Genomic DNA, 27530 nt, shown 5'->3' with positions numbered 1-27530 from the left:
CACCCCCCGACTCAGCGAGCGCGCGCCCGCCTAGAGCCGCCGTCACGTGATCCGGCGCGAGGCCGGCTCGGGCGCCATATTGCGTGAGGAGGAGGTGGTGGTGGTGTGGGGGCTCCCGTTTGATTTGCATTGCGAGAGCTGCTGCGGTGACGTCACCAGAAGGGGAGCGGTGGGACCGCCCCGCCCTCTTACCCCCCCCTCGCCCCGCCACCCCCCCCACTGCCCCTCCCCGTCGCCCAATAAATGAAAGCGGAGACAACACAAGATGGCCGAGGCGCGGCTTCAGCCTGTGACGCGCGCCCCGCGCACGCTGGCGCCGCCTCTCGGCTGCGCCGCGCGCTCGACTGCATCTGTCGCTCCGAGTCCGGGGGGGACGACTGCGAGAGGAGGAGGAGGAGGGGGGGTGGAGTAGTGCTGCTCGGGGCCTCGCGAGGACTTGGCGGCCAAGAGCCACCGACTTGAACCCCCCCAGCCTTCCACGAAGCCTTGGGATTCGAGGCAGCGTCGTCGGACTCACGAACCCCCCCCCCCCCCCATCCGCCAAATCAGCATTGAAACCCCGCAAGCAGTCGGACCCTAAAGGCAGGAAGCGGCTGGGTTTCAGAGCTCTGAGCCACGGGCCTTGAGCCCGGAGCCAGGATATACCCCCCCAGCCAAGTAAAGACCCGCTCTCGGGAAAATATAAGGGGAGAAGGGAGGCAGAGGGGTGGACCGCCGAGGTCGTGATCTCCATGGCGGAGCAGGAACGAGACGAGCTGCCCGGGAAGGAACAGAAGCAGAAGGAGGACGAACAGGAGATGGAGGAGATGGAGGCGGAGAGTGGCTCCGAGGCCGGCTCCGCGGGGCCCGCACCGGGGCCCGGCACCGACTCCGACTCGGAGTCCGAGACGGACGAAAGTGAGAAGGAGGCGGAGGTGCAGCGGCTCGAGGAGCAGGTGGGGACCACGAGGGCCGGGTCGTGGAAGGATGGGGGCGGTGGGGGGGTGATCGAAACCTGGGTCAGGTTGGGTCAACTGTGCCGTGGTTCGGGTCGGTGGTGCTAAGTTCAGATGCGGGGTAACTTGCTGGTGGAGTGGAGGGCGAGGCTTTTGGTCAACTCATGGGGGTTGTGTGTCGTCCCCCCCCCCCAGTCAAGCGATGTGCTGCAAGTCGGGCCACGACCAGGGGTAGTCGAGACCCCGAGTTGTTGCCACTCTGTAGCTCGGGCATAATAAACTGCGTTAGGGTCGCGTTAAGAGTGGCGTCGGGGTCAGGTCGGCTTGATTATACTGTGAATCAGGGTCACCGTAACTGTGCCTTGTATATGTTTGTGTAAACACTTTGTATTGTAACGTACACCCCTTTGTCAAGTCGACTGCGAGGTGAAGGCCGTGGTGGTTGTTTGACCACACCACACTTCACGGGCTGGTCAGTGCGGGTCGGTGAACGGATCGGATGTAACTCGCCACTGATGTTAGCCGTGATCGGGAATGGAACTCGGGTCAACCGGGGTCACAGGGCAATGCCCTAACCCTCGACTGTGCCACCGTTCCCCCAGGGAGATTGTGATTAATGGTGAATTTTTTTTTCTTTATATACTGGTGTGTGCATGGCGATGTTGCAAGTTATCGATGGGTGGTGATGTGTGCTAACCGCTGCACCACCGCTCCCCCCCCTCCGTGGCTTCCTGGGTTTTCGAAATGTTTTGATTGTTCGTCCTGGGACGATGGCTCTTGTCGCATGGGAATGATTGGACGCCTTCCCGCTTAAGTGTACGAATCCCACTTTAGTTTGTCATTCATAGCGGTGCTCAAGTTAAGGGAAGAGAGAGAGAGAGAGTGAAAAAAATCCGCTTAATGTGCTAGAGGGGGGGGCTGAATTGTAGGTGAGAGTGGGGGGGGGGTCGCGACGGACGCGTGGCGGCCCTTGCAGAGCGTCCCTCGCGAGCCCCCCCACCGCTTCTGGGGTACCCCCCGCATTGTCTCGGCCACTGCTTTGTCCGCTCAGCTGCTGCTGCTGCTGCCACCCGCTAATGCTGCACCGTTCCTATTGTGCAGGGCGCACCGGGGCGCCCAGTATTTAGGGGGAGATGGTAAGGGGACAGGGGGGGCGGTGACACTTCATTAAACGGACTCATAACACCCAGCAGCAGCAGCATTCCCATGCAAAATTCCCAAGGGGGAATTCCCATGCATGATTATTACATTCCTATGCACCGGCGGCACCCTGCACCACGATCAGGCTCCAACATCGTTCACCTCTACCGCGCATCAGCTCCATGCAGAATTCCCGTGCATCGGCATCCTTACAGAATTTCCACGCATCAACACCATGCAGAATTTCATTCATTCACACCCTGCATAATTCCCATGAATCAGCACCCTGCAGAATCCGTTCTATCAGCTCCCTGCACAATTGCCATTCATCATTACATTATCATGCATCAGCACACTGCACGTGTGACCGTGATCTGTAGAAATATGTATCGCCATCTTTATACCACCAGCCCACAGGGGATTATTGTGTCCGTCCGTCGTGCATCCAAAAATGTCAGGGGTGGGGCTGGGTGAAGAGGGGAGGGTGGGGAGGGGCTGGTCACCCCGTGGTGCCCTTATAAAACTCAACGTTTAACCTACTCACGCCGGCTTGTGCCCGCACTCACAGTCGGCCATATTTGCGGAATATACACCACACAGCCTTTGACCCTGGCCATTGACCGAGCAACCCAACGTTTCTACCAGCTCCCTCCGCAGGAATGTGTTTGTAACAATGCATTAGCACCCTGCACAATTATCTTGCATCGTTATTTTCTCAGAGGCAGTGAACCTGGTTAACCTAAGTTCGATTCACATGTCAGCACACTTCCACTCCTGTTATCTACCCATGCTTGGGTAAATCATCGACGTTGTTTGGTCATACTTCACCACGCTGGTCAGTGCTGGTTGGTGAAGGCGGGGGAGCATACTACAGAACAACAATTATAGGTTTGCCTCACTGCTCCCACTCTGCTGTCTATCGCACAGTCCCGCAGTTGTATAGTACAGCCTGCCGCGTGCATGGCGGTCACCCATCCAAGCACTATCCAGGCTCAAACGTGCTTAGCTTTCAAGATTTAACGAGATCAAGTGCATTTACAGGTGTTTTTAAATTATAAACTAAATTGTTATTGATAATAGTTGAGTTGAGAAATATCTGTAACGCTGCCGGAGAAAGGTCAAAGCTGGCAGTGGCGTTCCTGTGTGGTCCCCGGTTTCAGATTGGTGACCACAGTCCCGCTGTTGGTTAATCTTCATGGCCCATCAGTGTGGCAGCAGGTAGGGGCACCTGCTCTGTGCTGAGTCGTTCCTACAACTCGTTCAAGTTTCAGTGCAATTAGTAATTCATAATCAACGTTTTTGGGTTTAGATCGCGTTATTTATAAATGTGTCGTAACCCTCCACCACCCGACACGGCCAATCAGTAAAAAAGTATCACGTTGACAAAAGACAAATAGTTCACTGCTTTAGCCTACCGGTGTGTTGTCCGATGATGCTGGATGCAATTACCAACACACCGGTGGGCTAAAGCAGTGAACTATTTGTCTTTTGTCAACGTGACACTTTTTTACTGATTGGCCGTGTCGGGTGGTGGAGGGTTACGACACATTTATAAATAACGCGATCTAAACCCAAAAACGTTGATTATGAATAATATTGGTCGCGAAAGCCTACGTGTTAAGCAATTAGGAATGTTAAACTTTTTAAAAATCGAATAGAAACTGAATACGCTCACATTTAGATTGTCTTAAATCATTACACGTTTCGTACTCCTTTTTTAGATTAAAAGCAAATAGTTATCCATATTTGAGCAGATCAATAACAAACCACGTAAGCAGGCAATGTCTCCTTTAGACGCCCGTCTCTCGGAATGAGGAGAAATTGAAAGTGTTTCTTACACAAACCATCAGTCGGGCGCACTCCGTCTCCGCCGGTTATCACGCGTTCGGAATAAACGCAGGCAAGATGCGCCGCCGTGTCCTCACGTGTAATGGAATTTTCTTTCGTGGGTAGACCGTGAAAAAACAATGGGGAACACATTGAAAATCACGCTGAAGAGAAGCCGGTAGATTGAGCCGCTGGCGTACACCACGAGCTGGATATGGTCTAGATGTTCTTCCTTCGTGGAAATAACGGGGATTTGTCCAGGAAATTATTATTACAATATTTCGCCCGGACGGTGATCCCTTCATTGAGATGGAACGGTTTGCAAGGGTGCGCAAGATGTCACATGACGCGTGCAAAGCAAAGACGTAATGTGCAATGAAATGGCTACTATCAATAAAATTAGTGATTTGTCAAACTTTTTTTTTACCCAGAGTAATCGACGGGTTATGTCGATAATGTGACAACATCAGTTTTTGACAGCATGTGCCGGAAAAAGTGAAGTGTCAGTTTTATTGGATCACACCCTCCTCCCAAATGGTTACCTTGGATGTAAAAGTCACCCGTTGAGAATCTCATTTTCCTCTGTTCATAGTTATTTACATGATGTGCTGGATCCCCACCTCTTCTTCTCTGCATCTATGCCTCTGCCATGCCTCTCGAGTGCATCGACCGTCATGCATATTTCAACTCTTTCGAGCACTGAGTAAACCTTGGACGACCGTGTGTGCTTTTGGTGAACTTCTTTTGCGCCGTACGCAGCCATCCTAAAGTTTAACAGCAAACCAATAAAAACCAGGAAGTGCGGCCTTGCAAACAACAAACATGGATTTTGAGTTGCACCCGATAAGGAATCAGCATTCGTGCTTGATGTACATCAAAGGACAAAAAACAACATGTGAAAATGAGAAAAACACTTCTCTATTTTCGATTTAAAGCTTTCGTGACTGCAGGGATTCATATTCTCGGTTCTTTCGGTAAAGTCACGTAGAAGGGAATAAAATAAAATTCTCAACGTTTCGGGCCACAACACAAGCAGCCGTCGTGAGAATTTTATTTTACTCCCTTCTACGTGACTTTACCGAAAGAACCAAGAATATGAACACTTCTCAAATTAAGAGCAACCGGTGTCACGACAATGGTCAAAGCGTGACATTTTACATCGCACGGTATCCTGCAAAAAATTGTATCGTGGCAAACTTAGTACGGAGCTTCGGTGCTGGTGCTGCTTGCTCTGGCATGGGATGGCATCGCCGTGCTTTTGCCAAGTTAACCACGAGCACGTGCCGTGGCACACCTTGCTTTTTGGCATATTGGATGTTATGCCAGACGACCAATTCGGATTGGGAGACATTTATTTTCATTGTTGAAACGTCGAAGCAGTTTGATGCACCGCGCATCGCAGCCACCAAGTTTGTGGCTCATCGTGACACAGTTTAAATGTCTTAACATTTAGCAACTCTGTATTGGCAGGGAATGGTTTTGATTCGTTAATAGAAAGAGGCGGTAACAAGGGGAAGAGCAAAGCAGCGGAGGCTCTGCTGAGGACGGTGAAAGTCAACTCTCAATTACCCACGTGCGGATTATATCCGAGTGTCAAGATAAAGCTTGCTTGCAAGAAAAATAATTAAAGATCTTTCGGCGAGCACCGGTTTTAATGAATACTTGCTTGTCGGTGGCCAGTTTAATGGCGAGTAAAGCGAGATTAGCCGCCCACACCCAGTGCGCGGTGCCTGTGTGCGGTGCAGCTGTAATTTTTTCTAGATGTTCACGCACGACAGTGTGTTCTTAATCTCGCATACATACATGCATACATTTGCTCCCTTCTCAAGCACAGAAAAGCACGTATGTAACGCAGTTTGTGCTGTATTTATTTTCGTCCAGTAACCTATTTGTGCACACACGGTCGTGCACTTTCTGTCGATGTTCGCACATCCGATGTTGCCGCGTATCCGACCTCTGCCTCCGTGCCCGGCGAGTCTCCTGGCCACCTCGCATCCACAGCGAGTTTCACAAAATCCGCGCACGATCCGCTGACCCTCGCCTCGGAGCGTGTTGGATTGCAGCGGCGCGCCACCGCGCCCAGCTGCAGCAAAGTTGGTCGGCACATCGGCAACGCCGATCCGTGTTCGGCCGTTTTCATCGTCAACCTGTGAAGTCGATCCGGTTACCTCCCAATTCTCGAGAGCGATATTTCGCCTTCTGTTCTCCGTTCCCATGCCAACGCACACGCTGAAGTCAACAACAATAATAATACCATTTATTTTTCGCTTTTCATCAAGGATCTGAAAGCGCTGTATGGGACACAGCAGCAGCAGACAATCGGCATAAAAATATCCATAATAAAGGGTTTTTTTGGGGTTAGGTCGCGTAAATATATTAATGTGTCGTTAAACCCGCCACCACCCGACACAGCCAATTAGTAGGGTTTGTCACGTAGACAGAACGTGGCCAATTCGTTACTAGTACAGCACGGCAGTGTGTTGGAGAGCAAAGCCACAACATTTACAATCTTGAATGGTGGCAGGTTTAACGACACATTTATATATTTACGCGATCTAACCTACAAAAAACCTGTTATGGATGATATTGGTCGCGAAAGCCTACGTGTTAAACTAAGGATACAATATTATAATCCATTTACTAAATGACCAAAAAATGTAATAAGCGTAATAAATAGGTTTTAAGACGCTTTTAAAAAATGTCTATAGACTCGGAGATCACTGATATCTTGTGTGAAGGGCGTTCCGTAGCCTGGGGGCTACACGAGAAACATTTTGGTCACACATGGGCCGAAGAAGTCTCCAGCTGGGAATGCAGAGAAGATCTGCATCCCCAGATCTTAGGGACCTTGAGGGGACACGTGGGTGCAGCATGTCAATGATGTAGGCAGGGGCAAGATGGTTCACCGCTTTGTAAGTGAACACAAATGCATGTGGATGGCCTCAATACGGCAGTGAATTGGATGAAAGGGCTAAACATTATAATTATTATTTCGTACAAACCTCCATGGCCTTTGACCAGATTGCCTGGAATGGGATCGATCTCATTAGAAGCTCAGAAGCTAAGGAGGATTCAGCCTGGGTACGTGATCTTGACGGACGACCGCCACTGCACATACTACGGGTGTCGTACACATAAGCTGTTGTGGGGCCCCGCTGTGTACGGTGCGAAAGAAGTTCAACATACATAGATGCACGCGTGTGTGTAAAACGCTCCGAGGTCTCTGCTTCCCCACCTTTGACCAACCTCCACTGAACCCACCACAGCGGTTCGCGGATTGCGCTATAAACTTGGCGACCCGAGTTCCACTCGAGTGATCGCGGCTAAGACATCAGTGGCGAGTGATGTGCGAACCGGCCCTCAAGCCTCCCAGGCCCAGCGTCGTCAAGTTTATGGTCAATTAATCCCGACGTGGCATATGGAAGAACCCTCATTCAAGGGTTGTGAATTATTGTCATCGTTGTCAATCGTCGGTAGGTGTTTGGTGCGACGCTTGTATCTGTTTATCCCTGTTTCGCCTGGCACCTCCTCCTTGCCGTTTGCAACAGTTGCATCGCCAATGTGCATGAATTGTAGCTGTTGTGGGTTTACTCTCCACACCTGTGGTGCTGTACTAGTAACGAATTGGCACGTTTTGTTTACATGAAATCTTGCTAATTGTCCGTGTCTTGTGGCGGCGGGTTTAACGACAAATTTATATTATTTACGCGATCTAACGCAACAAAAACCTCTTGTGCATGGTGTCGCGCGCGTCCTGGGACGGCCCGCGGTGGCTGTTTGTGAAAGGCCCAAGGCCTTGGCTTCCCGCCCGCGGGTGCGATCTCCTTAAAACGATTAATTCGTCCGCGGCACAGATCATCGCGAGCGTTGATGACACTTGATGGTTTCATTCGGAGCGCCGTACCCCAGAGGCTCGCCCTGAGTAACGGCACCGGCTCGAGCGGAATTGATGGCCCTTTGCCGAGCGGGGGGGTGGGGTGCCCTGTCACACCAGGAATTGCTTTTTCCGTTATCATTGACAAGGTGGTTTGAAACAATGGTGGCAAGTGTCTTAAATCCCCACCCCCCTACCGTCTCTGTCCACCCGGCGCTATAGATGGATTAAGTCCAAGAGGCCGGTCGTGTTTATCCGGGGGGGCGGGCGGGGGGGGGTAAATTGTGAGTGCTCCCATCTATTCCCAGACGTCTGAGCCCCCTCGAGGAAAGGGGGGCTCTCTCGAGCTCTTTCTAGCGGAGGTTCTTCCACCAGCAGTTGTGCAAGCGGCCAGTTGCAGGGCTACCCCAATGCGTTTTATCAATCGCCAGCCAGTTTCTACCGGATATATGTGTGTGTGTGTGTGCGCCTCCGGTAAGGAGCACGGGTTTTCAATCAGAAATGTGCGAGTTCAAAAATTGCGGTCTGCGATGGAATCGGACACTTCAATCTTTCCGGGCATTCGTAAAACACAAGCAAAGCGCCTTTTTTTTGGGTCCTACGGACCAATTCGCCTCCGCCATAGAAATCCGGAATGAACGCCCACGGTGGTTTCTGGGTTATAAAATAGGAAGAGAGATGAGTGCCCCTCGTGCTCTTTTGAGTGGGGGGCGGGGGGAAATGTTTGGACTATTTTTATTTTTTTCAATCCAGAATATAGTCCACAGGACCTGTTGGCCAAATTCTCCCGGACGCTCTGCCGGTTCTAACCGGTTTTTCGCTACGATGGTGCGACCACCATCCATTATAAAGGCCCCGGCGTTCCGTTTGTCCGTCAACTAAATTATCAGAGGCTTTTCAGAAGGCCTGCGTCAAAAAGTTTTAGAAAATGGGACCCCCACCCAAGATGTGGGGGTAAAAAGTTGATCCAACAGGTTTACAACAATTGTCGATCCCCCCCTCCACCCCCCCAAAAAAGTAATTTATTTTGTAGGCATGTACACCTACAGGTGGATTGGGTTCAGTGATGACATCGTCCTGCTGCGCTATTTAAGACCAGAAGCAGGTGGATGGCTTCACTATTCTGGCAAATCGCCTGATGATGCTGGATGTAATTACCAGCAAAACGTCGTCCTCAGATTGTAAATGTTGTGGATTCACTCTTCAACACACCGGTGGGCTGAAGTAGTAACTATTTGGCCTTTTGTTTACGTGACAAATCCATTTATAATTGGCCGTGTCGGGTGGTGGAGGGTTTCGACACATTTATACTTACTATAGAGTCATATACACCGACACACGCTACATACAATAGTAGTATCTACTATAGAATTATTACACCTACACATGCTAAATACGCCTACACACCCTACATACTATAGAGTCGGTAGTATCTACTGTAGAGTCGGTAGTATCTACTATAGAGTCAGTAGTATCTACTATAGAGTCGGTAGTATCTACTATAGAGTCGGTATTATCTACTATAGAGTCAGCAGTATCTACTATAGAGTCAGTGGTATCTACTATAGAGTCAGCAGTATCTACTATAGAGTCAGTAGTATCTACTATAGAGTCAGTAGTATCTACTATAGGGTCAGTAGTATCTACTATAGCGTCAGTAGTAGCTGCTCACATTGGTTGGGGGGGGGGAAGAAGAGGACGTCAGTGGGGGCACCGGGTGAGGTGGTCACAGGAGTTGTCTGCTGCTGCAGGTTTTCACGTTGTCAGTGAGGGATTGCTGCAGAAAAATACAATGTTGTACTGTACTATGCTGCTACTTAGTTGTTCCCCCACCCACCTTCACCAACCTGCCACTGACCAGTGTGGTCAAACAACCCACCCCCCCCATGGTAGGTGCTCATCCAGCAGTGGATTGACAAAAGGGCTGTACGTATACATTCGTAATAAAACAAAAATTGTACAGCGCCTTGAGATGCTGTCGTATTTTACATGCTGTGCGAATCCTCGTTGTTTATTGTTTTTGTTTGCGTTGTTGTTTGTTGTTGTTGTTTGCATTGTGTGGCGCAGCTCTCCATCAACGCCCACGACTACAACTGCCACACGGACCTCATCAAGCTGCTGCAGCAGCTCGGGGAGCTCGAGAGGCTGGCCAAGGCACGGCAGAAGATGAGCGAGCTCTTCCCGCTCACCGAGGGTGAGTGCGCGCTCCCAAGGTCCATTCTTTCGTCCCGTTTAAGCCAGGCGAGGGGTCGAGAGCAATCCCGGGGGGTCACCGAAATGACGGAAAGCAGAACGTGTAAATACACACAAAATAAAGTACGGAGGTGACGGAGATAGAAATCGAAGGAAAGGTAACTGGTGTCGCATGGCCACGTCGGTTTCCGTACGCTCATGTCTATTTCTGTGCATCCTCGTGTGTGTCCTCATGTTCTTGCGTGTTCCTCCTCGTCTCTGTGTCCCCCGTGTGTCTCCTGTGTCCCGCCCTTGTTCCCCGCGTGTTCCCCGCGTGTTCCCCGCATGTCCTCCGCGCCCCCCCCCCCCTCCGCGCGTACCCCCGCGTGGCTGCTCCCGGCAGAGCTGTGGCTGGACTGGCTCAAGGACGAGATCCGCATGGGCACAGACGAGGCGGAGCGAGACCGGGTGTCAAGCCTGTTCGAGAGGGCCGTGAAGGACTACCTGTGTGAGTGTCCCTCCCTCTCCACACTCTCCCCGTGTGAGCAGTGGCTCCGTGCGTTGCCTGCGACCGGGTCGCGCTTTAGGTCAGACGTCCTCCGAGAGGCTGTTGACTCTCTAAACGGTGTTCCTCTTGGCGATGGCCTCGGCACGACAGGTTGTTGGCGAAGCGAGACTCCGTTGACTCGGTTCGAACGCCGGGCCGGGAAAGGGGAGGAGGGGGAGAAGGAATGACCGGGCCAAGATGTCAGGGAGGAGCGGGTGATGATGGGAGTGGAGGGGAGGGAGAAGCGAGAAGGAAAGAGGGGGCAGACGCGAGCTAACAATCGGAGCGGCGTCTTATTTTCACAGGGGGGGCGGCAGGGAGAGGGGAGGGTTTGAGAGTTGGGGGTGGCCACACAGAAGTCAGGTGATTTGCGGGAGGCTTTGGATGATATATAAACACATCCATCCCTATGTATATTACGCTCGTGTGCATGTGGGCGCGTGTGTGTGGCCACGTGGTGCTGGCCACCCACCCCCTCGTGCGCCGTGCCATACGTATGTTGAACTTCTATTGCACAGTACGTAGCCGTCCGTGCTAATTGGATGTGGTGGGGAAGGACAACAAACTCGACGCAAGAAGCAGTTCTAAAGAAATGAGTTTTCAATATCCGTCATTTGAAAGTGCACGGCTCCAGCGGCTTCCTCGTATCGGAAGGGAGAAGCATTCCAGACGTCCGCAGAAAGCGCATCTGCCGTTAAAAGGCTAACTGGCGGGTGGCTCTTCGTCTTCGTGTGGCCGCAGGTCCGGAGATCTGGCTGGAGTACGCGCAGTACTCGATCGGCGGCATGGGCCAGGCGGGCGGGGTGGAGCGAGTGCGCGCCGTGTTCGAGCGAGCACTCACCGCCGTCGGCCTCCACGTCACCAAGGGCAGCGCCGTGTGGGACGCCTACCGCGAGTTCGAGAACGCCGTGCTCGGCATGATGCAGGTGCGCGCTCCGTAGACGCCCGTCCGGTGGTGGGCGGGGGTGGGGTTGTGGGGGGGTGGGGGGGTGGTAGTGGAGGGGGGTTGTGGGGGGGGGTGAGTAATTGGGGGGTGGTAGTGGGGGGGGGTTGTGGGGGTTGGGGGTTGGTGGTGGGTGGGGGGTTGGTGGTGGTGGGTGGGGGTTGGTGGTGGTGGGTGGGGGTTGGTGGTGGTGGGTGGGGGGGGGGGGGTGGGTAGTGGTGGTGGTGGTAGGTGGTGGTGGGGGGTGGTGGGGATGGTGGTGGGCAGGGGGGGTGGTGGGAGGTGGTTGGGGTGGGTGGTGGGGTGGCGCTAGCAGCGGCCACGCACATAAATGACTGCTACTCTATAATAATCAATACCGTACTACTTTTATTACAATGCCGCTAAGGCCAGCGCAGTCCAGTCCAGCGTAGCTGGGAGTAGAAGGAATGGGGTGGATCGAGGGGAGTCTTCCTATGTGTCTCCTCCACCGTTAGCGAGCGTGCCCACCGGCCCAGGGATGGCCCCATTGACCGCCGCTTAGTGGTGAATGGTGGTGGTTGTTATTGTCGCTGTGCATCACCGTTGGTCTGTTGCTGTGTGTCATCTCGTGTGTGTTTGGGTGTCACTGAGTACGTCATGTGCGTCACATTTGGTGTGTCCGCTGTTTCTCAGTGGTTCACGCACTGCGCTACGAACTCGGCAACCCGAGTTCAGGGACGACTATTGGAACTGGTCCTGGGCCTCCTTTAGGTAGACTCAGCCTCAAATGAGCACCTTGTGCGATGTGAAAACCTCGCCACTGGCGAAATAAAGGCAGCCGGGCATGGTGTTGGCCACCCCACCCCCTCGTGTGCGGTGCCGGCATTTCGTAGGTGCTCGCAAACAGCGCACTTGGCAAAACGGTGTGTTACAGGTTATACCGGGGGGGGGGGTATCTTTGTCTTTTGCCTAGGTGTGTCACCGTGTACGTATGTATGTTGAACTTCTTTCGCGTCGATTCTCGCTCACGGCCAACACCAGCGACGACCACCACCGCTCTTGTGTGTGCCTCTGCGCGTCGCTGCCCGTGCCGTCGTGTTGCGCTAGCGCAGCCGGTGCTGGGCGTTGTGCTGAGCGCCGTGCAGCAGGAGCAGCTGAAGGCGCAGACGGAGCGCCTGAACACCCTGTTCCGACGCCAGCTGTCTCTGCCTCTCATGGGTGAGTCCGAGCGGTAACAACGGAGCCCTTGTTCACAACCTCTCCGTCCCACCCGTCTGTCCTCCGCTGTCACCGTCCGTCTCTCTGGTCGAGTGCCTCTTAACTGTGGGTCACAATAACTCCCCCTAAGATGATCTACGTATGCATCGAAAAATAATCATTAATGTTTAAACAAAAAACATTTTCAACCTTAATTGCGTGACCTTAAAGATCACAAGTCACTCTAATTGGCTGGCTATGTGCTGTGAAGAAGGGCCGTTACCCATAACGTCGCCTGTTGTTAACCAATTTTTTTAAAGGTCACGCAGTGCTTATTGACGTATGTGTTGAGTAGCTTCGTTGTTTGTGCTTTTTTGCACTACCACCAACGCAGCGTCAGCAGCAGCATCACCAAGTAACCGTGACCCTGATCCACCGCTGGAGGCTTGCTATGAGTGCGTATTTTGTGAGACGCCGATTCGTGCTGAGTGGGTGTTGTATGGTCGAGAACCATTGGTTCATGCTACTCACTTTCTGTACATGCATCAGACGGTAGATGTATGCTATGAGTGTGTGTATGAGTGTAGTGTAGCGGTTAGCGCGCTGCAGTACAAACCTGGCGACCCGAGTTCGATTCCCGCTCACGGCCAACACCAGTGACGATTATCTGAACCAGTCCCCTAGGTCGACTCAGCCTCAAAGGAGTACTTCTGTCGGGTGTGTAAACATCGCCACTAGGGAGACAAAGGCGGCAGGGCATGGTGCTGGCCACCCACCCCCTCCTGTGCCAGCCTTCATTGGTTCTACTCTCTAAAAGCACTTGCCCCAACAGTCTGTCAAGGCTATACGGGTGAATCTTTGTCTTTGAGTCACAGAGAAGCATGTCGTGCAATACGCGTGTTGTCGTTGTCGTACACGAGTCACGTGAGTTCACACTGCGAGTGGGGGTTGTTTGCACGCGTCTGTCCAGACATGGAGGCGTGCTTCACGGAGTACGAGGAGTGGCTGGAGAGCCCCGTGGAGGCCTCTGTGAGGCAGGCGTATGGCAAGGCACTGAAGCAGCTGGAGAAGTACAAGTCCTTCGAGAACGCCCTGGTAACCGCCCCCCCCCCCCCCCCACCACGTGCCGCCCAAACACGCGCGGCACGACGACTCCAGTAAACGCATTGCTGGTGTGTTTCGTCGCTTCGCCATGGATCTCCAACACCCAGTGACTTTGTTCAAGCGCATTTTAGTGGAAATTCGTTTCGTTGCACGTGCAAACAGTCGGGGTCATCCAAAGTTCGTCGTAGGCCGAGGTCGTTCCTTGGCTTGCCTAGGTCCTTTGCTGGGCTACCTGGGGCCCAGGTCGTGATTGTGTTGGCTCGATAATAAAAGCATGGTTTGATAAACGATGACCGGTAAATCAATTACTGGTTTTCATAATCTATTTACCACTTTGAAAATCGGGAGCAGTGGAATTTTAGTAACGAATGCATCGATTGGCACGCGCCAAAACGTGTAAACCGCACACCGGCAGGCCTAAGTCTCTCCTCTTCCGCACCGAGCGGACGTTGTTGGGAGAGGTGGGCGTACCCACACTTTGTACACGTGCGTCAAAACCGGTAACCGTGCGAAAACAATGATTTTGACAACCCTAGTAATAAGTAAGCGATTTGGTGATGATGCCGCTGCTGCTGCGTTGGCAGTGGTTGCTGAAGGCCGAATAACAAAACAACTCTACACATTCTTCAATAGCACCGTGCGGCCTTAAAAGCCAAAACCCTTCTCCATCGCATTGCAAATGTGCTATGAAGAAGTGTCATTGCCGGGAAACATCGCCTGTTGCATTCCTCTCCTTGTGACAAATGTGTTGAGTCTCTGGTAATAATTTCTGTGGAACTTTTTTTTGTGTTTAATGTGTTCTCCTTACCCCGCGCATCCGCTTGGCACAGTTGGCTTGTACGGTGCAAAATAAGCTCCACATACTTACATATGCAGTATAAATATAAATGAGTTTTCCTTATGGAGACAATACACTTATCAGGAATGTGATGATGCCACTCGCCACTGGACAAATATCGACACGCGCTTAATACAGTACGTACAGTCGGTGACCTCGTTACCAAGCAGAAGCAACCGATCCGCTTGTCTTTGCCTCCCAGCTGGTGGCAGAGCCCCCGAAGATGGCGGAGTACCAGGCCTACATCGAGTGCGAGCTGAAGGAGGGCGACCCGGCGCGCGTGCAGCTCGTGTTTGAGCGAGCGCTCGCCGACAACTGCCTGGTGCCCGACCTCTGGGCGCAGTACACCAAGTACCTCGTGAGTGTGCGCCACAGGAGAAGTCGTGCACCGACGCTTCTCCTGCCGCCCTCCCCTCCCATCTCACATCCGGTGCGGCAACCCGCACCGGATGTGAGATTGCCTAGCGGTGGCGCGAGATCGGGTGGGGACGCGGGGAGAGAAGGGGGGGTTTGGTATCGCTGCTGGCTGCGCGACTCGTCAGTCCACGGTGTCGAGGCGCGCAGCGCAGTTGACATGTTGGGCCGCGTGCGGACGATTCAAGATGTGAAGCCCTCCGAGTAGGCCCAGGGAGTGCGCAGCATGCAGCCGACGGGGCTGTTGAAGTTGCGCAGCCCCGGACTGCAGCCTGGTTGCTGATCATTGGAATATTAGGCTGTGGATAATTGAGGGTTAAATGCCTGATGAGTAGGGTTTGCTCGGTGCTCGAGGCTTATTACCGGGGATCCAAACGATTGTTTCGATTGATTGCCATTTCGATTCTGGCATTGTTATGGCCCAGCTCACCGTGGCTCATGTGACTCACCCTTGGCCTCTTGAAGGCTCACCCGGTTAAACAAAATGAAGCAAGAAACTTGACGCATTCTCTTTTGGGGCCCCATTTGTAAAGCGGCATCTGTTTCAGGGCTCACGGAGTCGAACTAAATGTCTGCGCGATAAGCCACTTCGTTGAGCTATCATTTGTGGCCAGGTCGCTTCTGAAAAAGAGCTACATAGCTCAGTGGGCCTGACCTGGTAAAATAAAAAAATGTTTAATAGTTCTTTACAAAAAAAAACAAATCACAGCATCGTTAATCAAATGAAGAGAGAGAGATCAGAGCACAGCCTGATTGTTGAGGACACAATGGTGGGGGGGGGCCCCCATCCCATCCCCCCCCCCGGTCACCCTCCGTGCGAGCCCGAGCGGTTGCCGTGTGTCACCGGCTGCGTCGCGCGCAGGACATGCAGCTCAAGATGAAGGAGGTGGTGCTGCCTGCTCACCGCCGCGCCACCAGGAACTGCCCCTGGGCCACGAGCCTGTGGAAGTCCTACCTGCTGGCTCTGGAGCGGCATCACGCGGAGCACGACACAGTGCGCGGTCCGTCTCCCCGCGCGACGTCTCCTCCCCTGCCGACATTTCCTCTCCCCTAGTGATGCGGCATCTCTTCCTAGTGGTTTCTCCTCCCCCCTAGCGACGTCTCCTCCCCCCTAGCGACGTCTCCTCCCCTGCCGACATCTCCTCTCCCCTAGTGATGCAGCATCTCCTAGTGGTATCTTTTCTCTCCTAGCGACGTCTCCTCCCCACTAGCGACGTCTCCCTTCAGGACCAGTCCCCAAAATATCCGCATGCTGCATATTTGTCTATCGTAGTGCGGTGTTAGTGACGAATGTTCCTCGCGAGCCTCTGCCCGTGCGGCTCAGTTAACGACGGCTTCTCTTGGCAGAGGTGTTCGACAAGGCGCTCGAGTCGGGCTTCATGCAGGCCACCGACTACACGGAGCTCTGGCAGACCTACATTGACTACCTGCGACGGCGCGTCGACTTCACGCAAGGTGGGGGCGATACGCCTGTAAGGTGGTAGGCCGCTTGTGGCTGTCGGCGTGTACTCCGGGATACGGGTTACAGGCGTTCACCGCCGTGCTGAATGGTTGCAAGTGTCGATTATTTTGACCCGACACGTCAATCGGTTATCACCATCGCTCGCACAGAACCCACAGCCGAGCTGGTTTGTCTGTGCTCGTGGTCGCTGTGTGCAGGTTCGAGCCAGGAGCTGGAGGAGCTGCGGATGACCTTCCATCGCGCAGTGGAGAGCATCCGGCAGGAGGTGGCGCAGCGTGAGTAACCTCTCACCGTTAAAGATCATGATGATGATATTGATTTGCTTACGATAAGGCTTCCTCCTCCTCTACTCCGGCACATCTCAGAGCACGTGACATCGCATCTCAGCACATTTGAAAGGACGCCCCCAGCGGCAGCCGTCCCCCGTGCGCTCAAGGTGACTCGGCGCCGAGCCTGCAAACAGGCGTTCGTCCGGCAGTGGGGAGGCCATGGGAGCTGCTATGTATGTTACCCAATTGAGTACATTTCGCGGGTGATTATTGAATTTGACAAAAGTGCACGGTGACGGCCGGCACACAGTGCTCTACTCTTGAGAGCGACGTCAAGGGGCATGTCTAACGTCGACGACGACGACGACGATGGTTGGTACCGATGGTGTGTGTGTGAGTGGGACGTCGAATCGGTGGCGGCGGTGTTGGGGACACTTTGGCCAACGCGCCCCCCCCCCCCCCCTTGTGCTGCGTGTTCCAGGCTGTGCGGAGGGAGGGGATTCCTCGAGCGCCATCCTGCAGCACTGGGCCAGGATAGAGGTGAGAGTTTGTTTTTGCTCTGCTCGTATAACGCTCCCTCTAACGTGCCGCACGGAGATGTCTTGAATCGAGTGACGGAAGCTGTCGGTGCCAAAATCCGTTTGCATATTCACAACTGTTTGGTTTTGGTTTGTTTGTCTTTCAAGTGTTTGTTTATTGAGTAAACCTCAGATCGATGTGGCCCAATTGCAATTGGGTAGGTAGGAAACCAAGTGGAGTAGACCCCCAGTTGGGTAAATCACCAGTAGAGTACATCCCCAGTAGGGTAGGTCCCCAGTAGGGTAGGTCCCTAGTGGTGTAGGTCCCTAGTACGGTAGGTTCCCAGTTGCGCTACACCACTCGGGACGACGACGATGACACACGTACGCACACACGCACACACGCACACACGCACACACACGCACGCACACACGCACGCACACACGCGCTCACGTGCTCTTCTCCCGCTCTGCCGGCAACGGCCGAGACGTTCAGCCCTCCCCGTGGTGGCGGCGGCGGCGGCGGCGACCCCGGAGGTAAAAGCGCGCGGCGTGGCGGCGCGACGCCGTCTGTGCGTGTCCGCGGCGAGCAGGCGAACCACTGCCACAACGTGCAGAAGGCGCGCGAGCTCTGGGACCAGGTGATGTCGCAGGGGAACGCCAAGTACGGCAACATGTGGCTCGAGTATTACCACCTGGAGAGGTGAGGCCGCCCCACGAGCACCGCACCACGGGTACAGCGCGAGACTTTTTTTTTTGTGTGTGGTGGGGAGCGGTGGTGTAGCGGTTTGCGCGCTGCACTACGAACCAGGTGACCCGGGTTCGATTCCCGCTCACGGCAACCACCAGTGACGATTATCTGAACCGGTCCCGGGCCTCCCCTGGGTCGACTCAGCCTCAAATGAGTACCTGGTGTGGTGTGTAAACATTGCCACAAGGGAGACAAAGGCGGTCGGGCGAGGTGCTGGCCACCCACCCCCTCGTGTACCATTCCGGCCTTCATAGATGCTCGCTAACAGCACTTGCCCCTACAGTCTGTTAAGGCTATACGGGGGATCTTTGTACTTGTGTGTATGCGTGTGTGTGGAGAGCGGTGGTGCGGCGGCTAGCGCACCGCGCTACGAACCCGGAAACCCGAGTTCGATTCCCGCTCATGGCCAACACTGGGCCTCTCCTAGGTTGACTCAGCCTCAAATGAGTACCTGGTGCGGTGTGTAATCATCGCCACTGGGGAGATAAAGGCGGCCGTGTGTGGTGCTTGCCACACCCACCCCCTCGTGTGCCATGTCGGCCTTCATAGGTGCTCGCTTGCAGCACTTGCCCCGACAGTCTGTTCAGGCTATACGGGGGATCTTTGTCTTTTGAACGTCTTTCACACCGTGCATAGCCAACTGTGCTGGTCAGAAGTTGTAAAATAGGAGGCGTAGAGCGCGAGTAGTTTATTTAACGGTATTTTTTTTTGTGCTCGCGACCCCGGGGGCGGCTCTGCGCAGGGCATTTGGCGACGTGCAGCACGCACGCAGGGCGCTGCACCGTGCCGTGCAGTGCACCAGCGACTACCCGGAGCACATCTGTGAGGCGCTGCTCACCTTCGAGAGGGAGGAGGGTGCGTTGCGCTCACTCGCCACACACACACCGCCTGAAAAATTTAAATACCGTAATGTTATCCTCTTAATGATCCCAGGTAAGCCCCCGACTGGGCCACAAGACTCTTTTCCAGGACCACTCCCGCATTCCAATGTTTGGCCTTGTTTGGCACGGCAGTGTGACCCTTCGTGTTGGACAATGGCCCACAAAAGTGGATATCAAAGAACTCCTTCCGAGATCTCTTCTCAAGTGACCTCTGTGACTCTGAACGGGGATCAGCAGCGCCCTGCCGCTGAGAGTAACGTTTTGTTACGTCATCGTTCAATTGATGTGTTAATTCTCAGGAGCTGAAATTAAAAAGTGCAAAACCAAATTTAACGTGATGGCTTTTTCACGTGTGTACATACGTACGTGTGTTGAACTTCTTCTGCACCGTACGTAGCCAACCGTGCCGGTCGGATGTGCGTCTTTGGGTACCTCGATGAGACCATCGGCTCGCTGCATCCCCGAGAGCCCGGTTCTAGTCACAGGCGGCTGGAAGCCAGAATGGAGCCCCCACGATGCCCGGCGGTGCCGTTACGGTCTTGGTAACGCTGCGGTTGCCTTCGTGGCACGCGTCGGCGTGTGCGCAGGCACGCTGGAGGACTGGGACGCCGCCTGCCAGAAGATCGAGACCAAGCTGAAGCGCGTGAGCGAGCAGAGGGCCAAGGTGAGGGCTTTGCGAGATCCGCCCCCAATCCCCGTGGCGCCGCTGTAGATTCTGCATTCGGAGAAAAGCGTCCGGGTCGTACGTCTGCGTGGGTTTTCGCGGTTGTGCTGTGCGCGTTCCCGACGACTTGCCAGTGACTATTGTACGATTCACCCGCCCCGAGATTCTGGAGATGATCACACTCAGAGTCATGGACCTTCAGGAGATGATGGTGTCCGCAGTGTTTGTGTGTGTGCGCCTGTGTATGGTTATGGGGAGTAATAGTGTAGCAGTTTGCATGCTGCGCTATGAACCGGTGACCCGAGTTCGATTCCTGCTCACGGCCAACACCGGTGATGATGATCTGAATCGGTCCTGGGCCTCTCCCCTCGGTCGAGTCAGCCACCCCCTCGTGTGCCGTTCCGGCCTTCACAGGTGCTACTCGCGAACAACACTTGCCCAACCAGTCTGTTACAGCCTATACGGGATGGGGTCTTTGTCTCGTGTACATGTATGCCCGTGTGTGTGTGTGCGCGCACGTGGCTTTACGCGTGGCTGCGTGCGCAGGTGAGTGTTTGACTGTGCATGTTCTCCGCGTAGGGGAGCGGTAGTGTAGCGGTTAGCGCGCTGCGGTATGAACCTGGCGACCCAGGTTCGATTCCCGCTCACGGCCAACACCAGTGACGATTATCTGAACCGGCTTCGAGCCTCCCCTAGATCGACTCAGCCTCAAATGAGTACCTGGTGCGATGTGGAAACATCGTCACTAGGGTGACAAAGGCGGCCGGGCGTGGTGTTGGCCACCCACCCCCTCGTGTGCTGTGCCGGCCTTCATAGGTGCTCGCTAACAGCACTTGCCCCTCCTGTCTGTTAAGGCTAAATGGGGGATTTTTGTCTTTGTTCTCCGCGCAGGCTGCGGAGAAGGAGGCGCAGAGGCAGAGGCAGGAGGAGGAGCGCACGAAAGCCAAGCTGGAGAGCAAGGGAGGCAAGAAGTCCCAGAAGAAGGAGCAGCACGTCTTCTCGGGCAAGCGCAAGGCTGAGCCCGAGTGGGGCCACGAAGCCGGTGAGTGCCTCTTCCTCCTCCTTTTCATCACTCCTCTTTCTCCTCCTCCTCTTCATCACTCCTCCTCTTCATCACTCCTCTTCTTCTTCCTCCTCCTCCTCTTCATCACTCCTCCTCCTCCTCTTCTTCTTCTTCCTCTTCCTCCTCCTCTTCATCACTCCTCTTCCTCCTCTTCCTCTTCTTCTTCTTCCTCCTCTTCCTCGTCTTCTTCCTCCTCAAGTTGATTTTGATTTTAAGCGGCTGAGAACTCAAGGGACCATGGTTAGTCTCATTTGCAATAATGACCTGGGGTTGTACAGTCGAACTCCTCTGAACGACCACCCCTGGTAACGACTAATCGCTTCACGAAGGTCCTCCATAGAGACCAATGTGTACTGTATAGTGGTGTAGTGTGTAGTAGTGTCGTGTTTAGTAGTGTACTGCCTCCAATAGAGCCCAATGTGTTGGTTTACCGACCATTCCCCTGTTGTCGCTACAGTAAATATTAATTAATGCATCGATTAACCATGTCTATTTTAACGTGTTTATAATGTTGGAAGTATCTTTATGCATGAATATCCATATTTTTTATATTAGTACTTTTTTGGGTGATAAAGGGGTGACATTCGATGCTATCGGAACGCATAAAGCACAACGTGCATTTCCTAAACTCGCTTAATGACCAAATCACTTGACGACCGGTTTCGTGGAACCGGTCATCATCGTTAAGAGGGTGGGTGGGGGGGTTACTGTATTCTGCCAGTAGGCGGCGACGATTGCTGTAAAAAAAACTCATCACGTTACATTTGGTTTCGAACGAATTTGGCAAAATTCCAGCTCGTAATCATTTTGCCCGCGACGAACATTGCTCTCCAGTGGCGGAGCGGTTGGGAAAGTTCTTGAAAAGGTCGCTGGAAGGGCATCCTGGCGGGATAACCGCGTCGGCGCTAACGGCTTGCAACGGGGGCCGCTCGCGCGACCTCCGCGGGAGCGCCGAGCGGCCTCTTCGTCCCGCGAGAGGCCCGCCGATCGGCGCCGCAGGCCCCGGATTAAAAACGTGCGCGGGAGGAAGAGGCGACGGACGAGCGTCGACCGAACGGCCGCTTTAATCTCGCCGACTCGCAGCCCAGGCGAGCAAGCGCATCCGCGAGGAGGCGGGCGGCGGCGTCCCGTGGGAGGAGGACGACGACGAGGACGAAGAGTCGAAGGGCCGCGACGCGGGCGCCATGGTGCACGCCAGCCTGGGCCTCTTCGGGTGCGCCCCCCCGTCGGCCGCCGGCAGGGCGTCCGGCCCGGGGTCCTCGGCGAGGCCCGGCCCGTCGCGCGCCGCTCCCGGCTTCCCCAAGGGCAAGGCGGAGAAGAAGGGCAAGGCGGCCGAGCAAGCTCCCACCACCACCAAGTTCACCCCGGGTACGATGGCCTTGCCCCCCCCCCCCCCCCCTCGTTCATTCGTCACGCGTCGTCGGCGACGGGCCCTCACGCCAAAACGTGCGACCCCCTTGCCGCGGCGTTCGCCGTGAGCTGCTCTTGGCCTGCCGTGCACCGGCGTCTCGAGGGATTTGTTTGATCCACGGATCACGGGGGGGGGTGACAACGGTGGGGTGGCGCTCTCACTTGGAACGTCGACAGCCGACTCAAGTGGCCCCTCGCCTCCCTCCTGTTATCTGTGACAGCGGTGGCGGCGTCCGCTTGTGGACAATCGCCCGCTTGGTCGTGAGTGGTCCCTTATAATAATATCTAATCAATCATCTCCGCAGTATTCCTGCACCCATTGCCAGCCCACAGCAGTCCTTCAGCAGGACACGCCGCTTCCCCGCCCGCCATACTAATGTGGAATTTCCCACCGCTGCGCAGGCGCGGAGTCGTGCACGGTGTTCGTGAGCAACATGGCTTACTCCCTGGCGGACCCCAACGCTCGCTTGCGTGAGGCACTGGCGCCGTGCGGAACCATCGCGGAAGTGCGCCCAGTCTACTCGCACTCCCACCACTTCCGCGGCTACTGCTACTGTGCAGTTCGACACTGGAGGAGGGGGCGCGCGGGGCGCTCGCCATGGACCGCACGTCGATCGACGGACGGCCCATGTTCATCAGCCCCTGCGTGGACAAGACCAAGCAGCAGGAGCAGCAGCCCAACAAGGCGAGGGAGTCGAACGCGGTGGTCGATGTTGCGTGTTGCGGCTCGTAAGCGAGCGAGTCGTTGGTCGGAATCGCTACCTTGGTTTGTTTTTTACATGAACATCTTAGCACTTGCAGTTTTATTGCCGGAAAGTTTAAACCCTGTTCTTATATTTCATACTTTGATGCTTCAGTTGCACTTTGCACTCATATTGTTCAGTGTCGTTCTTTAGTCCATCTCATTCTTTGTCTTCCTTCGCTTCTTTGTTCCTCTTGTTGGAGTATTCCATTGCTAAGAAGGTTGTTATGGTGTCTTTCTCGTATTAATTCGCAAAACATGTCTCGATGGATAGCTCTCCAAAGGCGTTTTCGAGTTGTACCGTGTTTTGTACGGCGCGACGTCTTGACGTTTCCCTCCACGTGCCGGGCGCTCCTTCGGAAAAACCGAACTCCCAGGGGGGGGGCACGCCGGGGGGGAGGGTCGGACGTCGTGCCGACCAAAACGCGGCGCGACCCCGAAAACCCTTGGGTAGAGTCACGCGGCCCGACCGCGAAGAAATCACCGGGAGGCGGCGGCCGTACGTCCGTGCCTCGTCAAGGTCCTCACAAAATTATCGCCTGCAGGCGTTCAAGTACAGCACAGACCTGGAGAAGCACAAGCTGTTCGTGTCGGGCCTCCCGTTCTCCTGCACCAAGGGCGAGCTCGAGGAGATGTTCGGGAAGCACGGCAGCATCCGCGAGACGAGGATGGTCACGACGCGCGCCGGGAAGTTCAAGGTGACGCCCGGGGGGTGGCGTTGGTGGCGCGGGTCCCCTCCCCCACTCCTCTTCCTGAGAGAGGCAGCGGTCCGGTTCGATCGCGATTCGAGTGAAGCGGCGTTGGAACCGCTGGGCGCGGGTGCTCGCCCCTTACCGCTTGGTCGGGCACTGCGGTGACCTTAGTGCTCGTGGCAAGATGTTAACGACCTCGCCAGATATGCAGGAGGTCGTGGGTTCGATCCCGACCCTGTGACACCTGTGTTTGGAGTTTGCATGTTCTCTCCGTGGTCGTGTGCATTTATCTCTGGGTCCTCAAGAAACATGCATTTACAGTATTTGGCTGCTGGAGGTTGCCGGGCTTTGCATCGTCCGCGTCCGTTGCGCAGGGCCTGGCGTACATCGAGTACGAGACCGTGAGCCAAGCGGCGCAGGCCGTGCTCAACCTCAACGGCACCACGGTGAGGGACAGCGTCGTCAGCGTGGCCATCAGCAACCCACCGGCGCGGCGCCGCGCCGACCAGCAGCAGCAGCAGCAGCCAGCGATGCCACCGCGCAGCGTGTACGGAGCGTACGTCACCACCCCACCCCACACACCCCACCACTGCCCAATCCCTCCACCCCCCCCGCCCCCCCCGGGCGAATGACCGGCCCGATGATGACTTTAGCCAACGATCGACGCGGCTGAGCGGCGGGGCGCGTTTGCCGCTCTTGCCGCTCGTTGCAGAGGTCGGCGGTTCGAGCCCACTAGCCACCCCGGTTAATCCTGCGGGCGTATATATTAACCACGCGCAGCGAAACTCTCACGAATGGAATTGACCACAAACATGCCCTCACGCACGACCCTCCTGAGAGCAAGCGAGGTTTTCCCTGGGCATTGTTACTCTTCCCGCACATCCACTGGGAGTCTTCCCGGGGAGCACTCCTCACTTTCTTCTTCCCCTGCTCCGGCCCCGAGCCCGCCCGGCCCCCGGCACGGCCGCGCTGCGCGCCGCCCCGAGCTCCCGGGCATCCCCGGCGCTCCGCTAACGAGCGCACGCGTCTCTCTCCCCGCAGGAGGGGCAAGGGCCGCACGCAGCTGGCGCTCGTTCCCCGCGCTCTGCAACGGCGGAACGCGGGCGGCAGCAAGTCCCAGAACGGCACGGCGGCGGCGGGGGCGCCGGCAGCGGGACGCGCTGGACGGGGCCGGCGACGCGGCGGCCGGCGGCGACGCCACGCCCGCCGCCGCCGGGCCCATGATGAGCAACGCCGACTTTGCACGGATGCTGCTGAGGAAGTGAGAGGAGGAGGAGCCACCCCTCGGCGTTTGCCGCCGGCGCTTCCCCCCCCCCCCCCCCCCCCCCACCACCGGCGTGGCAGCCGTTCGCAGATTTTTGTTTCAGTCGCCCTGCCCGATCCAAAAACGGCGAATCCGTTTCGTCGGCGGATAATGTTTATCGTTCAAATCATTCCCTTTCGACCGTCCTCGAGAGTTCGTGTTGCGTGCGTACACACGAGGGGCGGCGGAAGAGTCCACGGCTCGCGTTTACCTGGGAGTTGCCACGCACTCCTCCGTCGCCCCTTGTCACACGGAAGCGATGTGGCAGAAAGGTGGGAGGGATTTCAAGGTGAAGGTGGCGTTAGCGCGGCGTTGGCCCCGGTGACCCGATGACCTATTTGTATTTGCTTATAATCGGGCCAAGTGGTGTTATCGTCAACGTGCCGTTGGCAATACGAGCTGTACTTGCAAGTGGTCGGCCTACGGAACATCTGGCCACCACCATCATGGGGTTGTGAAGTCTCCGCTGGCTCGCCACTGCTGCCAATGGAGAGGAGCCACCCACCCGAGAACACATTTTATTCCAACTCCGAGAATCAACTTATCAGTTGTACTGCCGTGCGATCAACGTTACCATATTCTGAGCGCGTGAGGGTGCTGCTGCCCTCCTCGACTGAGCCGCACCAGAAATCGCTTGGAACAGATCTCAGATCGCGGGAACTCTGCGATATCCCGCTTGCGTGCGCCGTTCTCCAACGCGAAGGGTCACCGACCGCTTTTGCGAAATTAGGAGCGAGCAGATACGTTTTCTCGCGGGTAAGTGCAGTTGAGATTTTATATTCTTGAGAAAAGAAAAAAAAAAATTCTTGGGTGCTTGACAACACTCCCTCACCTTGCAAACTCACCTTCCACCGCCCCACACGCTTACCCCCCCCCCCCCCCCCCCCTCTGCGCGCCATTCGCTTTTCTACAGCAACAGAGACCTCCCCCGCCCCTTTTTGTATGCGTTGTGTGTACCTTGAGCCGGGGTGAATTTTTTGTTCCGTTGTTTCAATTGTGATTCCAACCCCGAGCCGTTGCCGTTGGGAGGTGTTCTTTGTGATGTTCACGTTCATCTTTATTTTTAAGTTTTATCCATTGTGGGGAAGGGGGGGGGGGGGGAAGAGTTTGATTTTTTTTTTCTTTCACACATAGTTTCCTGTGTGGTTTCGCCTTCCGCAAGTTGGGGCGCCCCTTGTAGCACTCGCTGATAGTGCTTCAAACCCCCCCCCCCTACCCAACCACACCCCCATTTCTCATTTGGTTTCTCGAGAAACGGAGAAAACCATAATCGATGTGAATCCTTCGAGACATGTAAGGTTTCTAAATATCTGCGGATGTAATTGTCGAGTCTTCATGTACGAGTCATTTAGTGTTGAGCAATAGTCATTTTGAATACTGGTTTGTGACGTTTTTATTTAATATTTGATATGCCGTTCAATAGCTAGTGTGCCCACAGCCATTGCGTGGGGAGCTTGTGGTTTCTGATGTGGTTTGTTAGGGACATTACGTCTGCATATCCAGGCACGTAACGACGATGCACCTGTTAAATCGATCCTCGCGCTCACGGTACGAGCATCATTTCGCACCTCCGATTAGCACGGGTGGCTACGTGCGGTGCAAAAGAAGTTGCACCTGTATGCATCATTGGGTCGTTTGCATAGCCATCAACTATTTACAATGCATGGAAATTACATGCAGATGATGTTAATTTGAAGAGCTTGCATTTTCGTGAAATACTTCTCTGGGGCTCAGGCTCAGATAGCTCCGGCCGAAATTAAATCCTGCTTTTTTGACCAAGTTTCCAAAACGTGTGCCGACCCAGTCAGAGAGAAGCTAAACAAGGCTTCGAAGCCTCGATACCGCTCAGATGGGAGACCATCACGCACACACGACGGACGCAGTCTGTGTTGTGGTCAGCAGAGAGCAGTGCAGCGAATCCACTATTCTGTACTCGCCACGCAGTGCGTCGTGATGCCCTCGTCCGGCAGTGCATTGTCAAACATGGCATTTATATTACCTCCTCGATAGGTTACCGTTGCATTTCGGCTCCAACTTACAAACGACAGGGGGAAGAAAACAATAACCCACGGTGTACTGTATAAACGATACAGTAAAAATACTAAATTGTTGAAGATAATCGCAGTCTCAAATTGTGGCAAACCCCTGACCTCGTGGTGCGCCAGGTGTGTCCGTTACATGCCTGATATTTACACCTCTCTGTATCCAGTAAAACTCCATAAAACTGGTCTTATATTGAACAAAAAGAGTGAATAAAACGTACCATTTGTATTATGGTTTCATTCACATTTGGAAGGAAAAAAAAGAGGGGCAACGTTCCATCCTGTTGGTTGTAACTCCGTTGCAAACCCTGGCGAGTGGCAAGGGGGGTGGCCCATTTGTAGCCACTAACCTCGTGACGACAGGCAAGCGGTCACGGGTCACGGTCACGGGTCACGGTCACGGGGCAGTCTGTGTTGTCGCTGAACAGTTGCCGTCCCTGCAGCTCTCGTTACCCAGTGTTCTTGAATACAAGTGCATCAACCCAGCGCGCTCTGCCAGTGTCCCTTATTAAACCCACGGGCATCATTGTATTACTTTGCAGGTGGCTGTGCGCGGTCAGCGACTGACTCGCAAGTGAGAGGCAAAGTTCAGTCTCCATGGGGGGGCGCCACCCATTGTCATCGTCATCATCAATTGTCCATCCCATCAAACTAATCTTCGTCATCGTGAGCATCGGTCATCCATGGCTCCGTTCAATTTGCTGATCCCCGAATTCAGGACACCTATTGACCGTTAACTATCGTGCCTGACCCGCTTGGCATGTTGTAGCTTTGAGGGCTT

General features: G+C 54.7%; 1 protein-coding gene across 1 annotated transcript; it reads left to right on the top strand.

Moving 5' to 3' along the window:
• The first annotated feature begins 349 nt into the window (after window positions 1-349).
• Window positions 350-26978, top strand: SART3 (spliceosome associated factor 3, U4/U6 recycling protein). Its single transcript, XM_061562095.1, is given in 21 exon segments — window positions 350-935; window positions 9844-9970; window positions 10352-10456; window positions 11237-11421; window positions 12512-12617; window positions 13567-13691; window positions 14741-14896; window positions 15815-15953; window positions 16300-16407; window positions 16612-16689; window positions 17165-17223; window positions 17795-17904; window positions 18695-18807; window positions 19421-19497; window positions 20389-20539; window positions 21644-21928; window positions 22373-22539; window positions 22542-22655; window positions 23258-23410; window positions 23779-23960; window positions 24446-26978. Coding segments are annotated over 21 exon segments (3339 nt in total). The 5' UTR covers window positions 350-731; the 3' UTR covers window positions 25041-26978.
• The last annotated feature ends 552 nt before the right edge of the window (window positions 26979-27530 follow it).

Source organism: Lethenteron reissneri, chromosome 28, assembly GCF_015708825.2.
Source record: "Lethenteron reissneri isolate LAM-NWPU_2019-01 chromosome 28, ASM1570882v1, whole genome shotgun sequence".
Classification (NCBI taxonomy): domain Eukaryota; kingdom Metazoa; phylum Chordata; class Hyperoartia; order Petromyzontiformes; family Petromyzontidae; genus Lethenteron; species Lethenteron reissneri.
This window is presented reverse-complemented; position numbering and strand designations above follow the sequence as displayed.